The sequence below is a fragment of the Leptonychotes weddellii genome, chromosome X (assembly GCF_054177405.1).
Source record: "Leptonychotes weddellii isolate Sample4059 chromosome X, ASM5417740v2, whole genome shotgun sequence".
In the NCBI taxonomy this organism is placed as follows: Eukaryota; Metazoa; Chordata; class Mammalia; order Carnivora; family Phocidae; genus Leptonychotes; species Leptonychotes weddellii.
The window spans coordinates 11,739,510-11,761,459 of NC_138385.1; the positions used below are offsets into that span (position 1 = coordinate 11,739,510).

General features: G+C 42.2%; 1 protein-coding gene across 6 annotated transcripts in view; it reads left to right on the forward strand.

Moving 5' to 3' along the window:
• The window catches only part of FGF13 (fibroblast growth factor 13), a 486,720-nt gene extending 475,898 nt beyond the window's left edge, over positions 1-10,822 (forward strand). For all 6 annotated transcript variants that reach the window (XM_081808186.1, XM_081808184.1, XM_081808182.1 and 3 more), the window contains 2 exons: positions 7,940-8,138; positions 9,409-10,822. In XM_081808186.1, the coding sequence (XP_081664312.1) occupies positions 7,940-8,138; positions 9,409-9,545 (336 nt within the window). In that variant the 3' untranslated portion in view covers positions 9,546-10,822. The remainder of the gene's footprint in view (positions 1-7,939; positions 8,139-9,408) is intronic.
• Positions 10,823-21,950: the final 11,128 nt, after the last annotated feature.

Consider the following 21,950-nt stretch of genomic DNA (forward strand, 5'->3'; position numbering starts at 1 on the left):
AAAACAAAACCTATTTGCTGATCAGGTTTGGAGCTGAATGAGGCCTTCGGATCACATAATTTTTGTATGATGACAAAAACAACCCCTCTTAGGCTCTGTAAGGGATGCATTGTTTTTGTTTTGTCTCCTGCTTTTTTTCAAGCTTATTTCAGTGTTATAAAAATAAAACAAATAGGGGCACCTGGGTGGCTCAGCCAGTTAAGCGTCTGCCTTCGGCTCAGGTCATGATCCCAGAGAACTGGGATCAAGTAAGGAGAGGGGCTCCGTGCTCTGCAGGGAGTCTGCTTCTCCCTGTACCTCTCCTCCCACTCATTGTCTCAATCTCTCTATCTCTATCTCTCTCCAAGAAATAAATAAAATCTTTAAAAATGAAAAAGTAAAAATAAATAAAACAAATCACTCTGTAAAATTTGGCAGTCTCGGTAATCCCTGGCATGAGACTGATGTACAAAAATATATGAAAATCCAGAACAGGCCAATACAAAGGACTAAATGAACTCCAGGCCTAAAATATGATCAGATCTATGTCCTGATTCTGTTTTAAACAGGCAGTTGATTGACAAGCTCCTTAGTATTTTTTTTTTTTGTCATTTTGGTTTGCGAAGAATTGAGAAAATGCAATACTGTGCTGGCATATTTTGTGGGGTCAACAGAAGATAAATCAAAGTACCTATGAAATATCTTAGAATATGAAAGTGCTACCAAGAAATTTCATTGTAGCCATATGAGGAAAAATCATCCCATATCCATTTTCTTAATTATAATTTGCATTTCTTTACAAATGGTCGCTAAATAACATGTGTACTTTGAAGTCGTTTTTGTTGCATGGTATTTCATGAAGCCCATTTGTAAGCACTTCATTTCGTTAGAGCTGTGGACAGAAATGAAAAATGAAAGGAGGCGAAACAGTTTTCTGGGGAGCAGGCTTGGAGGAGAGCACCAAACACAAAGTGTAATTCATGTGCAGTCCTAATTTGGGGGCCGAATTTATATTCTCCCATGTTAATAAAACACGAATAAGCAGACCCTTTATAAACGGATTCCGGAGCGAAGAAGTACCTTGGAAAGAAACGAGAATGTATTTATTTTGCCCTGGTTTTCTGGCCATGTATTTTGAGAAGTCATCCCACATTTCATGTTTATGGAACGTCTTTCACACACCTCATCTCACTGGATCCTCGTACAGCAATCCAGTCAGGTCAGCAGGACCAGTAGGGCCCCCCCCCCCCCAATTTTAACAAAACTCAAGGTAATAGAATTCAATTGAAATGTTTGGCTATTTGCAGACCCAGAGAGCAAGAGGAGAAGTTTAAGGCCCCTATCTTGGTTATTAACAGGAAATCTCTTTATTCTTGCTGCTTAAGCACTGTTTTGTCTTTATTATTCCCTCTTGTCTTTCCCTCTCTCCCTCCCTCCCTCTCTCCTTCCTTCCCTCCCACCCCTCTCCTCTCTCTTTCTTCCTTTCCTCCCTCTCCAGTTTTTCAAGTTGAATGTGTCTGTAGGCCCCCTTCCTCCCTTTTGCACCTGCTCTCTCTGGCCTCACAGGCAGGTTCTGACTCGTCAGTGTCTATTCTCAACCAGTCCTCTGTGCAGAGCATGCCACACTTTGCCCTTTTCCGGATCCATACACGGGAGCTACCAAGCTCCCTTCAAATGTTATTCCGGTCTTTCATTTATTTATTTCAACCTATGTGTTTTCTTCATGGACTATAAGCCAGGCCTCATGCTAGGAGCTGCCCTCAAGTATCTCACAGTCCAGAGGATATTTGAATGGACAAACCATTGTCTCTTTATCATGAATTAATAATATCGGTTCCTTCTCCCCCAACCTCTCCCTTCCCATTCTTTGATCTTAATAATAATGAAGTTCATTCACATCAAATATACCCTGGGAGAGAACATCAAAGTCCTGAATATAATAATTAATCCTGGATTTTGAAATCACTGATCGAGGGGAGACCTATATAGAGAATATAGGTAGTTACAGTGTCACCCCCATGGGTCTGATTTCTGTTTTAAGAATCTATTTTTTAGGGCGCCTGGGTGGCTCAGTTGGTTAAGCGACTGCCTTCAGCTCAGGTCATGATCCTGGAGTCCCGGGATCGAGTCCCGCATCGGGCTCCCTGCTCAGCGGGGGGTCTGCTTCTCCCTCTAACCCTCTTCCCTCTCGTGCTGTCTCTCATTCTCTCTCTCTCAAATAAATAAATAAAATCTTTAAAAAAAAAATCTATTTTTAAAATTTTTTTTTTAACAGGGGGCGCCTGGGTGGCTCAGTCGTTAAGCGTCTGCCTTTGGCTCAGGTCATGATCCCAGGGTCCTGGGATCGAGCCCCGCATCGGGTTCCCTGCTCAGCAGGAAGCCTGCTTCTCCCTCTCCCACTCCCCCTACTTGTGTTCCCTCTCTCACTGTGTCTCTCTCTGTCAAATAAATAAATAAAAATCTTAATTTTTTTAACAGAGTCGAAAATCTAATTTTAATTTGCATATTATTTTCATTAGACTGGGGAATAATTGATGCACACGAGTCAGACGTGCTTAAGTAACCTGCTAACTTTAGATCTAGAAAATTGTCATCTGAACATGGCTCAGAATTAGAAGAGTGACCCTTGCTTTTGGCAGTAATTGTTAAATTAATCGGATTGTCAGGCTACTGAAAATGTGGCCGGAAGACAGGACCAAGCGAGAGGATTAAAGGGAGAAATGAGTAGTTACAATGTGTTTATAGAACCCGTTGAAAGGAAGAAGTCGTGTTTTACTACATTCATTTTTTTAAGTTTCTTTAAAAGCCCACTCATGTATCTTTAAACTGTGTTTGTTTCCATGTTCTCCGGTGCCTGATTTACAAAGTGTTATGTGTGAATAAGACAGAACGTATTGAGAAATACTTCTCTGGAGCAGGATGTGTTCACTTAGCGTGTACATATGTGAAAGGCTACACTGGATGTCACCAGCTTTGTTCAGGTCCAAGGGCTTAGTGTTGCCATCTGACGTATGGACGACCTCAAGTAGACTGTTACTCTCATGAGATCCAAGGGAATCAGTGCAGCCCACTTAAAAAATACTTCTCTCAAGAGAAATGTGTTAAAAGGAAACATTTACAGTGTACATGGCAATCCTCAAAAGCTTCCCATCCTGCTGACGAACAGACTCCAATGAAGCACGGCCACCCGACCAGTGGTACCAGAGCTGAAAATACAAATGCAAGGGGGAAAATGTATGAACAATCTGCTACAGAGGCCCATGTTTGCCACGTGACTTTAATCAGAAAGGCGTTTCGTCATGGCGAGCGTATCTTGGTTTTGCAGACGCGTTTAGGGCACTGAGATGACCTTGATGATGGACAGATATGCTTTACTCTCACCTTTTTGGTTCTGGCGACCCAGGGTGCAGGTACACAGCCCCTGCTGAGTGACACTGCTCTCGATGCCAGGGGCAGCCCAGGGCCCTTGTTGCTCCTTCTGACCCTGGGGCAAAGATGCTTTGTGGCCCACCATTGGGTCTGGGTGTTATTTGCATCTAACCAACATTACTGATGGTGTGAATCCCTCAAAGTCTGTGTAGAGGCCATAAGCCCTGGTTAGGGCGGCTGACCATGATCATTTGTGGCTGTAAGTACTCTCCAGTATGTTCTGTGAACATGATGTGGAGGGTTTCAGGTGTTTTCCTGTCACCGGTGATATTTCCACCTCCAAAAAAAACTATTTCGCCCTTAATAGTGAGTAAATCGGTAAACAATAAATGTTAGATTTTGCTCCTGGATCTGCTCATTCTGCATAGAGTCTCCTTCCTTACCCAAGATATAATCATGATAACTAACTGGTATGGATTCCTTAGATGAAAGGGTTCAATATCCACTGAGAAAATAACTAACCTTGAACTTCAAGGAGAATAGAGATGATGATACAGAGGAGATTTAAAGACAGATTGATTATTTCACGAACTAAAAAGACATTATTCCTCTGGGAAAAAAAAAATTACTGATATGCACGAGAAACAACTTTTAGGAGAAGTCAATGCATAAAAAGTTACAAGATATAAAGCATTCCCTGTGCAGCCGAGTACAAAAGAAAAGGTGCTTGGCATCTTTTGAAACCAGTCGTTCATTTATCGTGATAGCAGATTTTTATCTACTGCATATGAAATCCAGAAGAGCAATGCTGCCTCTGTTTAACGTCTGCTGGGTGTCAAGGCCACGATGGTACCTTTTTCAAGAGCGCTAATGATCATCTTCACATCAGTCAGAGGAGGCTGCTGATTCCTTGCCATATGTCTACCTGGCATCCTCCAGACAGGGCTTCCCCGATAGGGTGAACCCAGTACCCCTTTGCTAGTCCTTCCTGTGTTGGGTGGGATGTTCACGTTTTTCCACACTGGATAAAAATGAAGCCTCTTCTGCCTACTCATTCCAACACTGGATAAAATGACAGTGTCACACACAGAGAAGAGAACACTCCTCTGGTTGCTTCAACATTCTTTTTTTGGCCTCATTTTCCTCTCTGCTGAGTTTCTGAGTCCAAATTTAGTGGTGATGACTAAGAAATTGCCAGGATGTGACAGAGCATTCAGTTCATTGAGTCCTTCCTTGCCATTTTTCAATAGTTGTAACAATCGCCAAGTTTTTCCTCCTAATGTTGTAGGTGCCAGTGATCTGTGTAGTATCTGTTATTCTTAACAGATACTAAATCGCTCCTGCAGGATCTGTCCGTGCGATGACAGCCTCCTTCTGCAGACAGCCGATTCCATATGGTATTAAGGAAGTTCCCTGCAGACTTTTCACTGGTTGGGACTTCTGAATCCTGGAATTTCTCAGACTGAAATCTGAATCTCCGAAATCCAAATCCTGTAAACGGGAGTTGAGTGGTCCGCTGCTTGCTAGGCAATATGACCAGTCATTTGTGAGAGGAGAAGGTGGGTTCAGAAAATAAGACCAGTTCCCTGCCATCTGGAGCCGTCATGCATGTGCCTGAGTCACGGGGGCAGCTAGAGATGTAGGTAGGGCTTAAGGGAGCACAAATACGCGTAGAGTCGGTTCCGACTGAGGGAGATCCTCTATCCGAGCTCGGCTGTGAGGGACGAGAGGAAAGCCAGGAGGTAGGGAGACAGAAGAATGACATTCTAAGCAAAGGAAACGAGTGGCCTCTGGAAAGGCACAGAGGCGCACACTACCCTGTGGCAGAGGGTGAGGCTGAAGTCAGGGTGGTGACTGAACCGTGGAGAATCGTAGATGCCACATCAAGTTGTTTTTCCCGTAAAGCCAGGCAAAACCGTCAAAAGTTCCTAAGGAAGGGAATGTTGCTTTCGCAGGGAAACGTGCTAGCAGAAGGGGAGAGACGAGAGGGGAGGTTATGCCAGCAAGCCAGCAGAGAGGGCAGAGGGCGCAAGCTAGAACAGTAGCAGTGGAAATGGAAGGTAAAGATCACGGGCTGGAGGGATTTGTGGATGATGGACTTCAAGGTCCCCTGAAGTTTGAAGCGTGAGCAGCTACCAGGATAGGATGGTGGGTGATAATTACTGAGACATAGGGGACACATCAAAGGACTGTGGCTCTGTGCTTCAGATAGTATCCTTCCCCTCTTTCTGGTTTGAATTCCTACCCACCCTTCAAAGCTCACCTAAAATAACACCCTCTCTGTAAAGCCCACCCCTCTGCAGTCCCCCAGTCAGAGCAAAACTGGGCTTTCTCTGTTCTCATAAAACACCTTTGTGTCTCCCGTTCCGTACTTAATGGCAGCACACCTCGTGTCCAAATCATTTGGGTATATGGCTGACTCCTGCAAATACCTGGGGAGTTTTCTGAGGCTCCTTATTTACCTGTGAACTTTTAGCACCACCCAAGCATACAGTGGATTGTCAGAAACTGCGTATAAACGAATGAGTGAAGGCTGCCATCACATGGGACGTTAACTGCAGCCCTTTTTGGGGACCTGCCTCGGCAGTCATTCCATCCCACCGTTTGGGAGTCGGTCATACAGTATTTATGTACCTACACAGAATCACTCACCTCGATCATATATATTGTTCACCATATTTATTTTTGAACGGTTTCTGACTCTTTATGAAAGTAAAACTCACCCTCCAAGGATGAGATTTTTTTCCCCAAATGGTGATTTCTTTTTTTTAAAGATTTTATTTATTTATTTGAGAGAGAGAGAGAGAGAGTACAAGCAGAGGGAGGGGGAGAAGCAGAGTCCCCACTGAGAGCAGGGTCCCGATGTGGGGCTTGATCCCAGGACCCTGAGATCCTGACCTGAGCTAAAGGCAGACGTTTAACCGACTGAGCCACCCCGGTGCCCCCCAAATGGTGATTTCATTCCCAAAGAATTTCAACAACGTTATATGCAACTGTCCTCATCACTAGAAGAAATGTGGAGACTTTTAGTCACATTTATTTGTAGGCATACATTGGATTTCCCTGTTGAGAATCCCACAAAGGGGAATCTTCACAACCCATGAACAGAACACCGGTTCTGACATATGATCATTGCCTTGGAAATACATTTCTTCTTGCACAGGTTGAATTTGTGTGAATCTTTGGGGGACTTACCAAGTATGCCCCTAGGCCAAAATAACCCCAAAAGATGACTCTAATCAATGCCTTGGAGGCCAGATGGGGAGAATTGGTGAGCTTACGGAGTGGAACAGATTTTGTGGATTCCCAAAAGAAAAGCACATGTGGCTTAACTTTCAGAGAAAGGCTGCCTCATATGAGGAATCTGTCCCTCTTTGCTGAAGTGACTTCAGATTCCGAGAGCACTTCAGATTCTCTTGTGCAGATAGTGTGCATTGCTTAGACAGATATCCAATATGAAAAAGAAGGACGGTGGGACCATGGAGGCATTGTTCAGAAAGGGCTGGTGTCCACAAAGCATATGATATTTTTACAAGGTTGTTTTCTTTTTAGGGTTTTATGAGAAATTCTTCCTGATTAACATCTCAGCAAATTGGCAAATATCTAAAATGGCTTCCTCACATGTCGTTCAGCTGCCATTCTTCTCCTTGTCTTCCACTGCTACTCCGTGGACTCCGTAGAGATTAGAATCTGCTGCTCGTTTCATTTGGCTCACAAATGGCCACTTTTGATGGCTGTTTATTTCATACACACAAATCCACAAGACTTGAAAGAAGGTTTTCAGTTTGTTTGTTGTGTTGGTTTTTTTCTGAAATAGTCCGTTGGATCAGGAACCCTTCATTTGTATGGACAGGTCCAAGGGAAACATGGCCAAGCACATGGCAGAAATCCCATTCCAGGGTTCAGAGTCCCCTGGGCTGCTCTCTCATGTCTGCTTGTAGAATTACTGTAAATTCCTTGCTTCTCTATTGATTGGCTTGTAAACATTACTGTAAGGCAAGGATGAGGCGAGCGGAGAATTTTTTTTTTTTTCTTTTTTAAGTCAAGGTCCAATGATTAAAAGACAAATCAATTTGGTTGACCTAAAAGCAAAAGGTAGCCTTTCTTTGTAGCATCCTTTTAGAAACGTCGGCAGCCAGTAATGGCCTCGGGCAGTTGACAATTATAGTGTATGGTAACTGGAGAACCTATGAAAATTAAGAAGGACAAAATGTTTATTTTCTCATATTTAATCCCAAAGGGAACAAAGCTCCATGTGACAGCTTTATACTGGTCTTTTCAATTTTAGCTCTTGCATTTATCCAATATATTAGTTATGTGGCTCGTTGTAATTTTTCCATTATCTTATTACAAAGAGAGCTAATCATTGATCAGTGGCACTCGCACTTAGGGCTTTTTCCAAAGCATCATATGAAATGTTATATATAGTCTTGGTTTCCAATGGTAATAGTTTATGCTGTTAAAATAGAGCACCAGTCATACAAGCTTGAACAAAGTATGTCCTGGACTCTTGAAGAACAATACCACAGGGTTCTCCATGAAGTTCAGAGCTATAAATATTGAGCTTTGGTTTATTTACTTGTCTTGCCAGGAACATTTTACACCTGAGTGCAAATTCAAAGAATCGGTGTTTGAAAATTATTACGTGACGTATTCATCGATGATATACCGCCAACAGCAGTCCGGCCGAGGGTGGTATCTGGGTCTGAACAAAGAAGGGGAGATCATGAAAGGAAACCATGTGAAGAAGAACAAGCCTGCAGCTCACTTTCTGCCCAAACCACTCAAAGGTAAACTTGACACGCTAGGAACTGTGGATTAGACGAGTACCCTTACTTAACTCAATCCTTCATCATGCTTCTCTTAAGTGGAGCGTAATTCTTCCCCATTAAACGCAATTATACAGAAATTTAGTAACATTTTATAACACTTAAAACATTAAGCATTGACAATAGCATCCAATCTTCTGATTTTAATTTTCCCATAGTACATCTGTAGATAGTAACACCTTGCTTATGTGGGAGCAGCTTGACTGCTAACCCAGGACAGCCAAGAACCCCAAATCCTGCCAAAGTCGTTCCTGGACAGAAACACAGATGCTCAAATGTCTGCATGCTTAACACTTACGGGGAAGCTCCTTGGGCCCCTCTTTAACGGCCCAGCGATACTGTCCCAACAGTTTCCATTCCTAGTTTGTCTTGCAGTCAAGGTGGAAAGGGTAAGGGAGAGAGATGGGGTGCAGAAGATAAGGATGTTAGAAGTAGCTGAGATGTGGTAGAGAAGGGATAGAGGATGTGGGCAAAGCCGAGCGAGACCTCCAAGAGGTCACTGGCCTGGGGTTAGAATCAAGGTGAGAGCAGCAACACACTGCCCCATCGGATCCACATAGCACTGCTCAACGTGGCCTGTGTTCTGTGGCCAAACTACTTGGATTCGAATCCCAACTCCCCTCTGTCCTAACTGGGTGGGCATGGCTGGATTATTGACCTGTGTTCCTCGCCTGTAAAATATGGCTAAAGCACCCAAGTCATAGGATTCTTTGGGGGATCAAATGAGGTAATGCATGTGAAGCACTTAGCATAGTGTCTAGTACGTTGTAGGTGCTCTGTAAGTGTCCGCTAGTATTGTTACTCACAGCACAACAACAGTACTATGTACCACGTATTGCCTTAAGACATGCACTAAACATTTAGGCTCTTGGAGAGTATCCTTTTGAACATGATAGAAATCAGTGTTTTAAAATTTTAATATTTGGCTTGCACAGCATGCTGTAGATTCTATTTAAGATTCCAAGAGCTTTATTAAATGCATTTTTCATTAACGCCCTCACGTATATAACCATAAGTGATGGGAATGAGGCATTAGAATTCTTTGCACACCCCCGTGCCAAAGACTGGAGTTTGCTCAAGCCAAGCCAGTACGTTCTCAGCAGAGTCCTTGGAAGCAGCGTCTTCCGCGTTCGGCCTAGAGCAGGGAAGCCTAGTCACCAGAAGACAAGCTGAGGGCCAACGCGGGGTGCGCACGCGAAGGCCCCTGACTCGGTGTTTCTCTGCTTTCCAGTGGCCATGTACAAGGAGCCGTCACTGCACGACCTCACAGAGTTCTCCCGGTCTGGAAGCGGGACCCCAACCAAGAGCAGAAGTGTCTCCGGCGTGCTGAACGGAGGCAAGTCCATGAGCCACAACGAATCAACGTAGCCAGTGAGGGCAAAACAAGGGCTCTGTAACAGAACCTTACCTCCAGGTGCTGTTGAATTCTAGCAGTCCTTCACCCAAAAGTTCACATTTGTCAATGACGTTCACCAGACAGGCAGGGTTCACTAGTCTCTCTGCCCTGACACCTTCTTATCATCCATACTAGCTCCCCATAATTTCGATTGAGCTTGCGCAAAAGAATGCCAAGCGTTATCAGTGAACTAAATCCTGGAGAAGGACTGCCCAATTTTCTCATGATCTCACCTGTGCTTTGGGGATGACAAGCCAAAAACATTTCACAGCACTAATGCTGATAAAAATTTGCTCTCCAACCAAGAAAAGTTAAAAGACCACAATTGCTCTTCAAAAACAAAACAAAACAAAACAAAACAAAATTAACTGCTTAAATGTCTTGTAGGGGCAAACAAAATGATGTGACCTGTGTTGTTTTCTTGGCTTAATGTTTTCTATCTACGCTTGATTCAGATGTACTCTTTACTTTGGTATAGTGCAACTTTATGATTTCTGAAATTCAATGGTTCTATTGACTCTGTCACTTAATCCAAATCAACCAAATTCAGGGTTGAATCTGAATTGGCATCTCAGGCTCAAGGTAACAGTGTTCTTGTGATTCTACCAATTTTTTTTTTTTTTTTTTTTTTAGATTTGTAGTGTATTCTGGTCAAGTTCTTGTGCTGTATTCTGTGCATAGAAATTGAGATGTATTGTCAACCCCAGTCAGTAAAGATTACTTAAAAAAAAAAGATTATCCTCAAGTGTAGATTTCTCTTAATTCCATTTGTGTTATCATGTTAAACTATTGTTGTGGCTTCTTGTATAAAGACAGGAACTGTGAAGCTGTGATGTCGTCTTTTGTGTTGTTAAAATAAGAAATGTCTTATCTGTATATGTACGAGTCCTCCTGTCGTTGTATTTGGCATGTGAATATTGTGTACAAGGAAATGTTAAGACTGGTTACCCCTAAACAACATATACTTATACTTGCTTCTGGAAAAGTGTTTAAGACTTAGCTAGGTTTCCATTTAGATCTTCATATCTGTTGCATGGAAGAAAGTTGGAATCTTGGCATAGAGTTGCATGATATGTAAGATTTTGTGCATTAATAATTGTTAAAATCTGTGTTCCAAAAGTGGACATAGCATGTACAGGCAGTCTTCTGTCCTGTGCACAAAAAAAGTTTAAAAAAAAGTTGTTTAATATTTGTTGTTGTATACCCAAATACGCACCGAATAAACTCTTTATATTCATTCAAAGAAAAATCCTTCAACGCCTATTTATTGTTTGTCACGTGCCATTAACTGTCATAGAAACTGGACCTAAACATTGACTTATGTATGTAAGGTTCACTGCCCTCAGTCTACAGTCTAGAGATTAGTATTCACATGAATACTCTTGTAAAGTGTGTCTGTTGTACTAGTTATTGGACTCGGACTTCAGATTGGAACAGAGACTTCTCATTCCCATTCAGTGATGGAATTGTACAAATGAGACCCATGTTCTAGTATCCTGTCTGCCATTCACACAGTCAGGTCCCCTCTCGGGTGCTCATTTCTCCCGGAGGAGAGAAGGCGCAGGACTAAATATCTAAGGGCCTTTCCACCTCCAAAGGCCGAAGGAAAGTGTCAGCGTTTTCAATGTCAATGGTCAATCTATGAAGGAAAGAGTGGAAGAACAGGTAAAAACAGAATTGACTGGTGCTTTCCAGGGCATCCGTCAAAGTTACTGGGGCCCCGGGCAGCCTGCTTTTGCACAGAGGGGAGGCTGCCGGTTCCTGAGATGTTTGGGCCCGTCATCTTGCATTGCATCTTAAGCCCCCCCACCCCCCACCCTATCCTGCCTCCTCCTGCCTGAGCTCTGAAGTCTCCGTGCAGGAAGTGAGGCTGCCTGCCTCGCTCGGACTCAGGAGCCTTTGTACTGCGCACCATGAGCCGAACCACTCAACCCCCGCCCCTTATTAAGTCCTGTGAATTTTCAGTCGGTAGAGAAAAGTAATACATTGTCTCCTCCTTGTTCCAAGGACTTTAAGGTTTGGTTATTGACTATTTTGGTTGCTGCTTTTTGCTTTCTCATCGTTCAGAAATAGCGCAGGTCTGCTGGCAATAAACAAATCAGAACATCGGTGTCTCAGGGAAGCCTGGCGTAAATAAAAAGTGGTCACAATACCCAGGAAGGATCTGTTATTCCCAGCATTCTCTTTGAGCCATTTCAAGTTGTTTTTAACAGGAAGTGGTGCTTAAATACATCAATAATTCAGTAGCCATCAAAACAACCTCCCTACAAGTGATGAGACTTTCACACATCTTCACACACACACACACACTTCGATGGTAGAAAATATTAGCCCTGCTACATGCTTGATGAAAGAACAGTTTTGGAAAACACTGCAAAGACCCGGCTCTCCGACCTTAATACACACCAGAAACGCCTAGAGGGCCTGTGAGACTTAGGTTGCCAAACCTCGCCTCCAGAGTCTCCGATTGAGTAGGTCTGGGGCGGGCTCAAGACTTTGGATCGCTAACAAATTCCCGGGTGGTGCTGAGGCTGCCGGCCGTGGGGAACCACTCCTCGAGAACCACTCACATACTCTCTTCCGTTCTTTGGGATTCAAAAGGTGTGTTAGCACCCTGGTTTCTAAGAAGCCCCGTGTTAAGGAAGCCGGCTTGACTTTGAGAAATACTGGGATAAAGAAATGTATCTGGCCCCACAACCATAGCGTCAGAGAGCGCACACGGACACTGCGGCAGAGTGGGGACCCCTGAGCTTGTCACAGGCACCTAGATCACGTGTGCTGTTAGTCCACTGCCACGGTTTTCCGCTAGGCCTGGGGATCCGCAGAGTCTGACGCCCAGCCCGGTCTGAGGGCCATCACTCCGTGGCATAGCCCTGGATTTCATGATGTGTCCGTGATCTCTGAGTGTGTATCCGATACATACGGATGGAGCCGAGGGGGACAGCATGGAAAGACATCACTTTCTTCAAGCTACTTGTATCTAAAAGCAAAACAAATGCTATTTCCTTCAGGAGTTGTGTTCGTATCTGCAGAGAACGCCTACTCCTTGCCAAGGAACCTTCGAAGGGTTGAGAGGAGCAGGGAGCTCTCGTGCTTCTTCCCACCTCCCTCAGCAGCACGGGGTGCCGGCCATAAGCTGGTCAAGTTCACAGAAGAATTTGTTACAGGCCCCCAGCTACCAGTTTCCAGATGTTCCAAGCAGCCGTTGTCCAAGTGGGGAAACGAACTCCATGGGGGGAAACGAACTTCTAGTGGGATCACCTCTCCATCTGAACCGGCTGATTATAACCAGTCTGTGGCTAAGCAGAGGCAAAAAGCAGCGCTGAGAGCCATTTTGAATCGGTGACGTTCAAATGTGCTTTAGACGCTTCCTCTAGCCGAAGCGTGCTGTTCACAGGTTAGACTGAAATGTGCCCTCACTGGCATGTCCATATTTCTACCAACAGCCTTTTCCAGGCGGTCTAGGCTTTTCCTATCATGCTTCTCAAAATTCTTCCAACCTCTGCCCAGAGCTACATTTTAGGTAATGATTAGAGCAGCGGCCACTTGCCAGTCCCTAAACCAGTGGAGGGGCCCCGGGCGGCTCAGTCAGTAGAGCAGGCGACTCCTGATCGCGGGGTGGTGAGTTCAAGCCCCACGCTGGGTGTGGAGCCTACTCTTAAAAAAAAACAGTAGGGAGGGGCGCCTGGTTGGCTGGCTCAGTCGTTAAGCATCTGCCTTCGGCTCAGGTCATGACCCCAGGGTCCTGGGATCGAGTCCCGCGTCGGGCTCCCTGCTCAGCGGAGAGCCTGCTTCTCTCCCTCCCACTCCCCCTGATTGTGTTCCCTCTCTCGCTCTCTCTCTCTGTCAAATAAATAAATAAAATCTTTAAAAAAAAATAAAAATAAAAAAACAGTAGGGAACTGTAGCTAGGGCAGGTCACTAGCACCCCAAATTATGAACTGTATTTACAGTGACGACTTTTCATACTTTTTATCACTCTGCATGCAAAGATGGGGTCCCCGGGTTTGGCTTGATGCATTTAGTTACCCTGGAATGAAAGCACCAGGCTGCCATGCTGGCTCATTCTGTCACCTTGGGTTGAGCCTTTTCCCCCTAAGGACTGGGAATGCTATCAAGCTGTAGTACATACAACAGGATGTCTCTAACTCAGGGCTGCTTTGTCACTCTAAATGAGTAAGAAAAGAGCAAAATCCAGACTTAGAGAAACAGCATTTGGGTATTACTCTTTCATAGACCATCCTGGACCTTTTCTTTCTTTTTTTTTTTTTTAAGTTTTATTTATTTAAGTAATCTCTACTCCCGACATGGGGCTTGAACTTACGGCCCCGAGATCAAGAGTCCCCTGCTCTTCCGACTGAGCCAGCCAGGTGCCCCTATCCTGGACCTTTTCAATCTCCTAAACATTATGCTGCTTTTTAAATGTTGGTTTGAATTTGTTGCACAGAGAACAATAATCTTTGCCAAATCAACCAGGCCTTTTGCTAATATCACATGAGTGCAAGTGTCTGGTATTTTCTTCATCACATTTACTCTAACAAAAAATACAGAAAAGCACATGGCACCATTTTGGGGATGTTCCACTTTCTATGTGGGCATTCTTAAAGAGGTCTGTAACAGCTGCAATTCTGTCATTGTGCAGGAAGTCTTTATAGAACACTCTGCATGGACGGTTTTCAGTACGGGATTTTGAAACTAACCAAATATCAATCCAATTTCTCTTTTTCTATTAATTTGTGTTTCAGATACTCTGCCTCTCTCTCTCTCTCACACACACACACACACAGTCACTCCACACATGCACACACAAGTAGATGTGCCTCCCAAAGATCTCAGAGATGCTCTGTCCTTTGGGAGGATGAACATAGGTCTATTCAGGAGGGAGCCTGGGACAGCCAAGTTAAAAAGTCAGGGCTCCCTGGCTTCAGAAGCCATCCTGCCAGCGATGACACATACGCCAGGAGGATTGGCCAGGGTTGTCCCTCAACATGCTCACCCATGTGCACATTTTGTACCTGGAATAATTGTGCGTGCTCTTGCAATAATTTGTTTGCAATTCTGTAAAGTTAACAATTAGAGTAAGTGAAACATAGAAGGGCGACGGATGAGTAAAAGCTTAGCTGCTTTAAGTCAATTGCTCCACTTGTTGGCTCAGTGGATATTTATCACCTTCTAAACTGTCAATACCGCACAGCAAGTAACTGAGGCTGGGATAAAGCATTCGCGCAAGGACAAATGGATCGAGACTGAGTCGGTCTTGCAGGAAAAGAGATGTTCTGGGGTTTAGCAACGGGGGAATTTTATTTCCTTATTGGAATTAATAAAGTGGAACTCCAGTTGGAAATAACTATTCATTTCTACATTGCTTACGTATGTAAACCTCTGTCACTAATACCCTTGTACAAACTAGATGATTACTACCCAAGTGTTTTTTTCTTCTTTAAAAATTGCAAAACCAGAAAGAATTCATTCTCAAAGCCTGGCTAAACTAGTTTTCCCTTAATGTAAAACAGCTGAACAAAACAGTTGGCACAATGTTTGAGTTTCATGGGCTTTAGAGACATTTCAAAACACATCATCATTTACATTAACCAACACACTGAATGCCAAATACACACAAAACACTGCCCTATGATGTGTGTGTATGTGCGTGTGTGCGTGTGTGTGCATATGCACGTGTGTGTGTGTGTGTGTGTGTGTGTTGTGGGGCAGGACACTAATTAGTCTTGCTCCCTACTCGCAGAGGTTTCAGTAAAGAGATCTTCAAATTTCCTTGTATTGAGTATAATATCATGTGACTAAACTGTGCTAGAAACCAAATACACAGGTTCTACTTTCTAGAAACTCTCAGTCTAGCATACTAGATAGATACCAAATGTCGTCAGCTTTTGGTAAATGCTATAGAATACAATCAAGGTCCCAGGAGAACACAGCGGAGAAGGCAAAGTTGATTAGGGAAACGAAAAGTTTCAAGGAGGAGTTAATTTTTTAGTTGGGTCTTAAAAGTGGAGTTGGAATTCAACAGCTAGAAAGGTAGTGGAGAAAACTTTAGGCCAAAAACCATTCTAGGGAAAGGCACAGAGTCATGAAATAGCACAGAGTGTCCAGAAAACACTTTGGTGTAGCCGGGCAATAGGCGTCATGGCCCCCGGTATGCGAGTGATGCTTGGGAAAAGAACGGTCTCCCCACAATGTTTCATCCTGTTGCTGTCTCATCGCCTGAAGGAGACTGTGAGCCTCCTAGGTCTGGATTCTTGGAGTGTCTCTGCAACAGTTGCTCTCTGTTATGTAGAAACCCAATGAGTAAATTAGTCTCGTTGGTAGACAGAAATCGAAGGAAATAGTCTATGATTCACAGCCCGGCCTATTAGACTGGAGTGGACTAATAACAACGGGTTTGTTCGCTCTGAAAAGAATTTGTCAAGCAATATGGGTCGTTTGGCCACTACAATCATACAGAAAAAGAAAACAAGGCAGCAAGATGATGAAAGGCCAAGTTCCCTCAAATTTTTTCTATCCAAAATGTTGCAGTTTAATGATTTTTATTCCTTTGAATACAGTTTATTTGGAATGCCCAGATTTCCAAAATGGTTTAAAATGGCCTTTCTCTCTCCCTCCCTCCGTCTCTGTCACACACACATGCATACACGCAAATATGCACACATGATATTTGTATACTTCTTGTCAGGGGAGCTACAATTTTCAAATAAGGTCATGTAAAATCCTCTTAAGTGTATCAATTAATTTGTTTTGACAAATGCATACACAATGGAACACAAACCCCTATCAAGATGTAGACCTGTTTCCGCCACCACAGAAAATTCCCTTATGCCCTTTCCCCGTCAATGCTCATCCACAGGCGACCAGCGGTCTAATTTTTTTCACCTTAGATTACGTGTTTCTGTTTTAGAACTTACTCCAAATATTATCATACCACATGTGCTCTTTGTGTAAGTCTTCTTTTGCTCAGGAAAATGTTTTTGCGATCCATCCCATGTTGTCATGAATTCTGTCCCTTTTTCTTGCTGAGCAGTATTCCACAACATGAATATAGCATCGCTTGTTTGTCCATTTTCTAGTTGACAACACCTGGGCTGTTTCCAGATTTGAGCTGTTTTGAATAGAGCTGCTATAAACAGTCTTATGCAAGGGCTTTGTGGAGATATATTCACTTTTATCTGAGGTAAATATTGAGGAGTAGATTTTCTGTGCCCTATGGTAGGTGTATGGTTCATTTTATAAGCTACTGTTGGGGCACCTGGGTGGCTCAGTCGGTTGAGCGTCTCTGGATTTCGGCTCAGGTCCTGATTTCATGGTCTTGAGATCAAGCCCTGCATCTCCGACTCCGCGCTGGGCGTGGCGCCTGCTTAAGATTCTCTCTTCCTCTCCCTTTGCCCCTCTCCACCTCATACATGCACATGCTCTCACTCTCTCTCTCTCTAAAAAAAAAAAAATAATAAGCTTGTCAACATTTGGTGTATCCAGTCCTTTTAATTTTAGTTATTCTGGTATATGTGTCATGGTGTCACATTTGGTTTTAATCATTTTAATCTCCACTTCCCTAATAATTAGTAATGGCAAGGGCATTTTCATGTGCTTATTGGCCATTCATGCATCTTCCTTTGTGAAGTGTTTGCTCCCCCGATTTGCCCATTTATATGGCATTTTCTTTTTATTATTGACTTTTAGGATTTCTTTATGGAATCTAGATACCATTTCTTTGTCAGATACATGATTTGTGAATATTTTCTCCCAGTTTATCGATTTGTATCAACTTTCTTTTTTTTTTTTTAAAGATTTTATTTATTTATTTGACAGAGAGATAGAAGAGCACAAGCAGAGGGAATGGCAGAGGGAGAAGGAGAAGCAGGCTCTGCACTGAGCAGGGAGCCTGATGCGGGACTCGATCCCAGGACCCCGGGATCATGACCTGAGCCGAAGGCAGACGCTTAACCATCTGAGCCACCCAGGCGCCCTTGTATCAACTTTCTTAATGGTGACTTTTAGTGAGCAGAAATTTTCATTTTGATAAAGTCTAATTTATAAATTCTTGTCTTTTATGACTATTGGTTTTTCTGTCTTGTTCTTAGCTTTTTTGTACATCTATGGTCCAGCTCAAACTAATTTTTGTGTATGAAGTAAGGTACTAGTTGAGGTTATATTTTTTTATATGTGGATATCCAGTTTCTCCAACCCCACTGGTTGAAAATAACTTTCTTTTCACATTAGGTTGCTTTAGTGTCTTTGTCAGAAATCAAATAACCATGTACGTGTGAATCTATTTCTAGACTCTCTATTCTGTCCTGTTGGTGTATTTATTGATTCTTATGCCAGTACTACCCCATTTAAATTATCATAACTTTTTACTAGGTCTTGAAGTCAGGTAATAAATAATTCCCTCAGCTTTGTTCTTCTTTCCCAGATAGCTTTGAAAAATTCTAGGTCCTTTACTGGTAGCTGGAGGTGTCCCTCACTCTTTAGTCTTCTGCCCTTCTACTTTTCCGTCCCCTCAAAGCGCTCACCTCATCTCATGTATACACTAATCATTGCTGATTAATGAATCTCCAGCTAAGTCCAGTTCAAGCCCAAACCCTTGTATACATTCCCCTAAAACTTGGACATTTCTCCATATCAATAAAGGATTGAACTCATTAGGCTCTCTTCCAAGCTGGTCCAAATCAGGGGTAAGGTCATCCTTACCAGCTTCAAGTTCAGACAAACAAGGTCTTTGAATTGCCTCTTTGTCTCCCATACTCAGCCAATCATTGAGGATTGCCAAGTATTTATTTGCTCTTTCTTTTCCACTTTTTTTTTTTTTTTGGCCATTCTTACTGCCACCTTCTCTGGAATATTCTACCTAGATTAATGTTATTGTTTCCCACTATCTCCCCTTCATATCCTGGCTAGAAAATCTTCCCAACAATCCTTTAAGCTGTATTATTCCCTTGTTTAATAATGTATGATCAATTCTAAACCTCTGGATTTGGCCTTGGATGCTTGTCTATGTATGGTCTTTCTCCAACTTTGCCACTTCATCTCCTAGTCATCTTTATAAATAAATGTGTGATCTGGTAGCTATTTGAGCCTTTCAACAATGTCATTTTGACTACATAAAATTCAGCCTTTCCAGATACTACAAGGCATAACTATAAAGAGTTTCCTCAGATCATAAGTAAAACCCATTCCTATTATTTAATAGCTACACTACATTAAAATTTCTCACCCTTCAATAACCATTTCAGCTCATATTTAGATGATTTAACCGATAGGTCCTATCTTTTCCAAGTATTCTTGGGTCTGTTGATTGATTGAGCTCCCAGAGCCACTTCAGTTCCCTTCGTTATTCTGTGACTATTCAGCATTGAGCAAGTAGTTTGTCAGACCTTCGGGTCCTCCACGACCTGAACAATGATGCTGATCAGGAATTTTCTCTTGGTTTTATTCCTTGACACTTCTGTGGGCAGCAGATTTTAGGTGTTCTTTTGTTCTGTTACTGTGACTTCAACAAGAAAGTTATTATCAAAATGGACATTAGTAAACTGACAAGTTTCCTTTTCGCATTTTATACATGACACATTTCTCACTGCATCCCTTCAGTCCAGGCTCATCGTTCCCTGAAAAAATTCCTATCCTTGTAGAAAGAAGCTTAGTGTGATTTTAATTTTATTAGAATTTGGGATATATGCACCCCTCTCACTCATTCGTTTGATAGCCTAGGATAAGACCCTTCTCCTCTCTCAGTTGTTTTGTTTGTAAAATAAGGGATTTTGAATCAATGGTATTTAAGGACACACCAGTTATCCTCGTCTAGAATTATACTGAGGGCTCCTATGGTTGGAATGTTTGTGTCTCCCCCCGCCAATTCATAGTTGGAATCCTAACTGCCAATGTCATGGTGTTAGAAGACAGGACCTTTGGGACAGGCTTAGGTCATGAGGATGGAGCGTTCATGAATCAGATCAGTGTTTATAAAAGAGGCCTCACAGGGACCCATTATCATTTCTTCCTCCTTATGAGGACACAACTGGGAAGTCTGCACCCCAGAGGAGGGCCCTCTCTCAATAGTGCTGGTATCCTGATCTCAGGCTTATAGCCTCCAGAGCTGTGAGAAATAAATGTCTGTTGTTTATGAGCTATTCGATCTGTAGTATTTTGTTTCAGCAGTCCAAATGGATTAAGACAAAGGCCTTTTAGGTATCTGTTAGGAGAATGATGTTTGAATGAAGTCCTTCCCTCAAAACACCACACTTAGGCAATTCCCAGTCTATTTATACATTAAGTTAGCCTGAAATCTAGAACTATTCCACTATTGGACCATATTTGGACCTCACATTCTGAAAGTGAAACTCAAAAAGGTAAAGAGGATGAAATATGTTACTATCATCAAGACTGAGGACCAAAGAATAAACATCTTCCAAGACTGATGAGTTCATCTGCCATACTCAATCATTCGTTTATCATTTATTGGGTTCTTCCTAAGGTCCAGGTCTCATGTAGACACTCAGAATATAGGGATGAAATTAATATGGCCTTTGTCCTGGAAAATAATACAGTCTCATGAGGAAGACAGTATGTCTACAAATAAATTACCCTACTGACTAGAATGTAATATAATATTTACAATGTGTTACAGGACCACATTCTGATAAGTTAGCAACATCATAGCAAATTGTAGGGTTTCTGCCACCAATTATGGAAACTGAGTCAGTTCAGTCCCTTGGGCTGTAGGGTTTTTTAAGGAAAACTCATCTACCCCTACTTTCCTGGCATTGCTAGCACAAGAACACATCAAAGATTTTACATTTTCTCAGAACCAGAATTGTTCACGCAGAATAAAATAGAAACACAGTGGGAGAATGTCCTAGATCTAAAACTACCCTTAGTGAGGTTGAACGACTATCATTCTGAAATCCACCATTAGACGTCTACAGGGTAAAATTTTAACAACACACACACACACACACACACAAATAAGCAAACCTATACTCTTTCAATTCTCTCTATTATTGCATTATCCTTGTTCTTTATTAAAAGATAGCGGTACCAAAAGATGGTGCTTCAGAACCTTTCTTTCTGCCATGATATTCACTCAAATGGATGTACTGTGGTTCTTTTCAATTTCCTGATGACTAGTCCTGACCTCTTCCCACCTCTTCTCTCTGAAGAAAGCTATCAGAATGTAGTTGCATGCAACACTACGACTGTAAGAATAAACGCGTCTACCCTGATCACTTCATACTTTTATCTTGAAATAATTATAGATTCATAGAAGATGCAAAGAGTACAGAGAAGTCGTATGTACTCTTTACCTAGTTCCCTCAATGGTAACAACTTACATAACTATAGTACAATATGAAAACATTGACATAACTGTAGTATTAAATTATTATATTATAGTATTAAAACAATATTAAAACAAGGAACATGACATTGGTACAATCCACAGACCATATTCCGAATTCATCCATTTTACAATGTGTTACAATGTGCTCATGGGTGTGTGTGATTCTACGCAATTTTATAACCTGTGTAGGTTCAAGTAACTACCACAGTGATCACAATATGGAACCATTTTGTTACCACTAAGATCCCTTGTACTGTTCCTTTATAGTCACATTTGTTTCTCTCTCATCTGCCCCATCCATAAAATCCATAAAAACCACTAATCTGTTCTCCATCTCTATAATTTTGTTATTTCAAGAATGTTATATAAATGCCATCATACAGCATGTCACACTTTGACACTGCCTTTTCTCATTCAGCCAAATTCCCTTGAGATCCATCCAAGTTGTTGCATGTATCAATAATAATAATAATACTCAATCACTGAAATCAATCAATAATCATGGAAATCAATGAATAATCCATCCAAGTTGTTGCATGTATCAAGTGCATTCCTTTTTATTGCTGCATAGTATTCCCTGGTATAGATGTGTCAGAATTTGTTTAATCACCTACCTGCTGAACAACATTTATGTCATTTCCAGGTTTTGTCTATTACCCATAAAGTTGCTATGAACATTCATGTACAAGATTTTGTGTGGGCATTAGTTTTCATTTCTCTGGGATAAATGCACAACAATGCAATTGCTGAATCATATAATAATCACATTTAGTTTTGTAAGAGATGGACAAACTGCTTTCCACATGGCTGCCATTACTTTAGGTTCCGTCATCAATGCATAGTAATCCAACTTCTCTGCATCCTCACCAGCTTTTGGTGTTGCCACTATTTTTTGTTTTAACCATTCTGATAGGTACATGTGATTGTGGTTTTAACTGCATTTCCCTAGTGCTAATGATGTTCCACATTTTTTCATGTTTTCATTTTCCATTAATGCATCCTATTTTGTGAAATATCTATTCATGACTTTTGT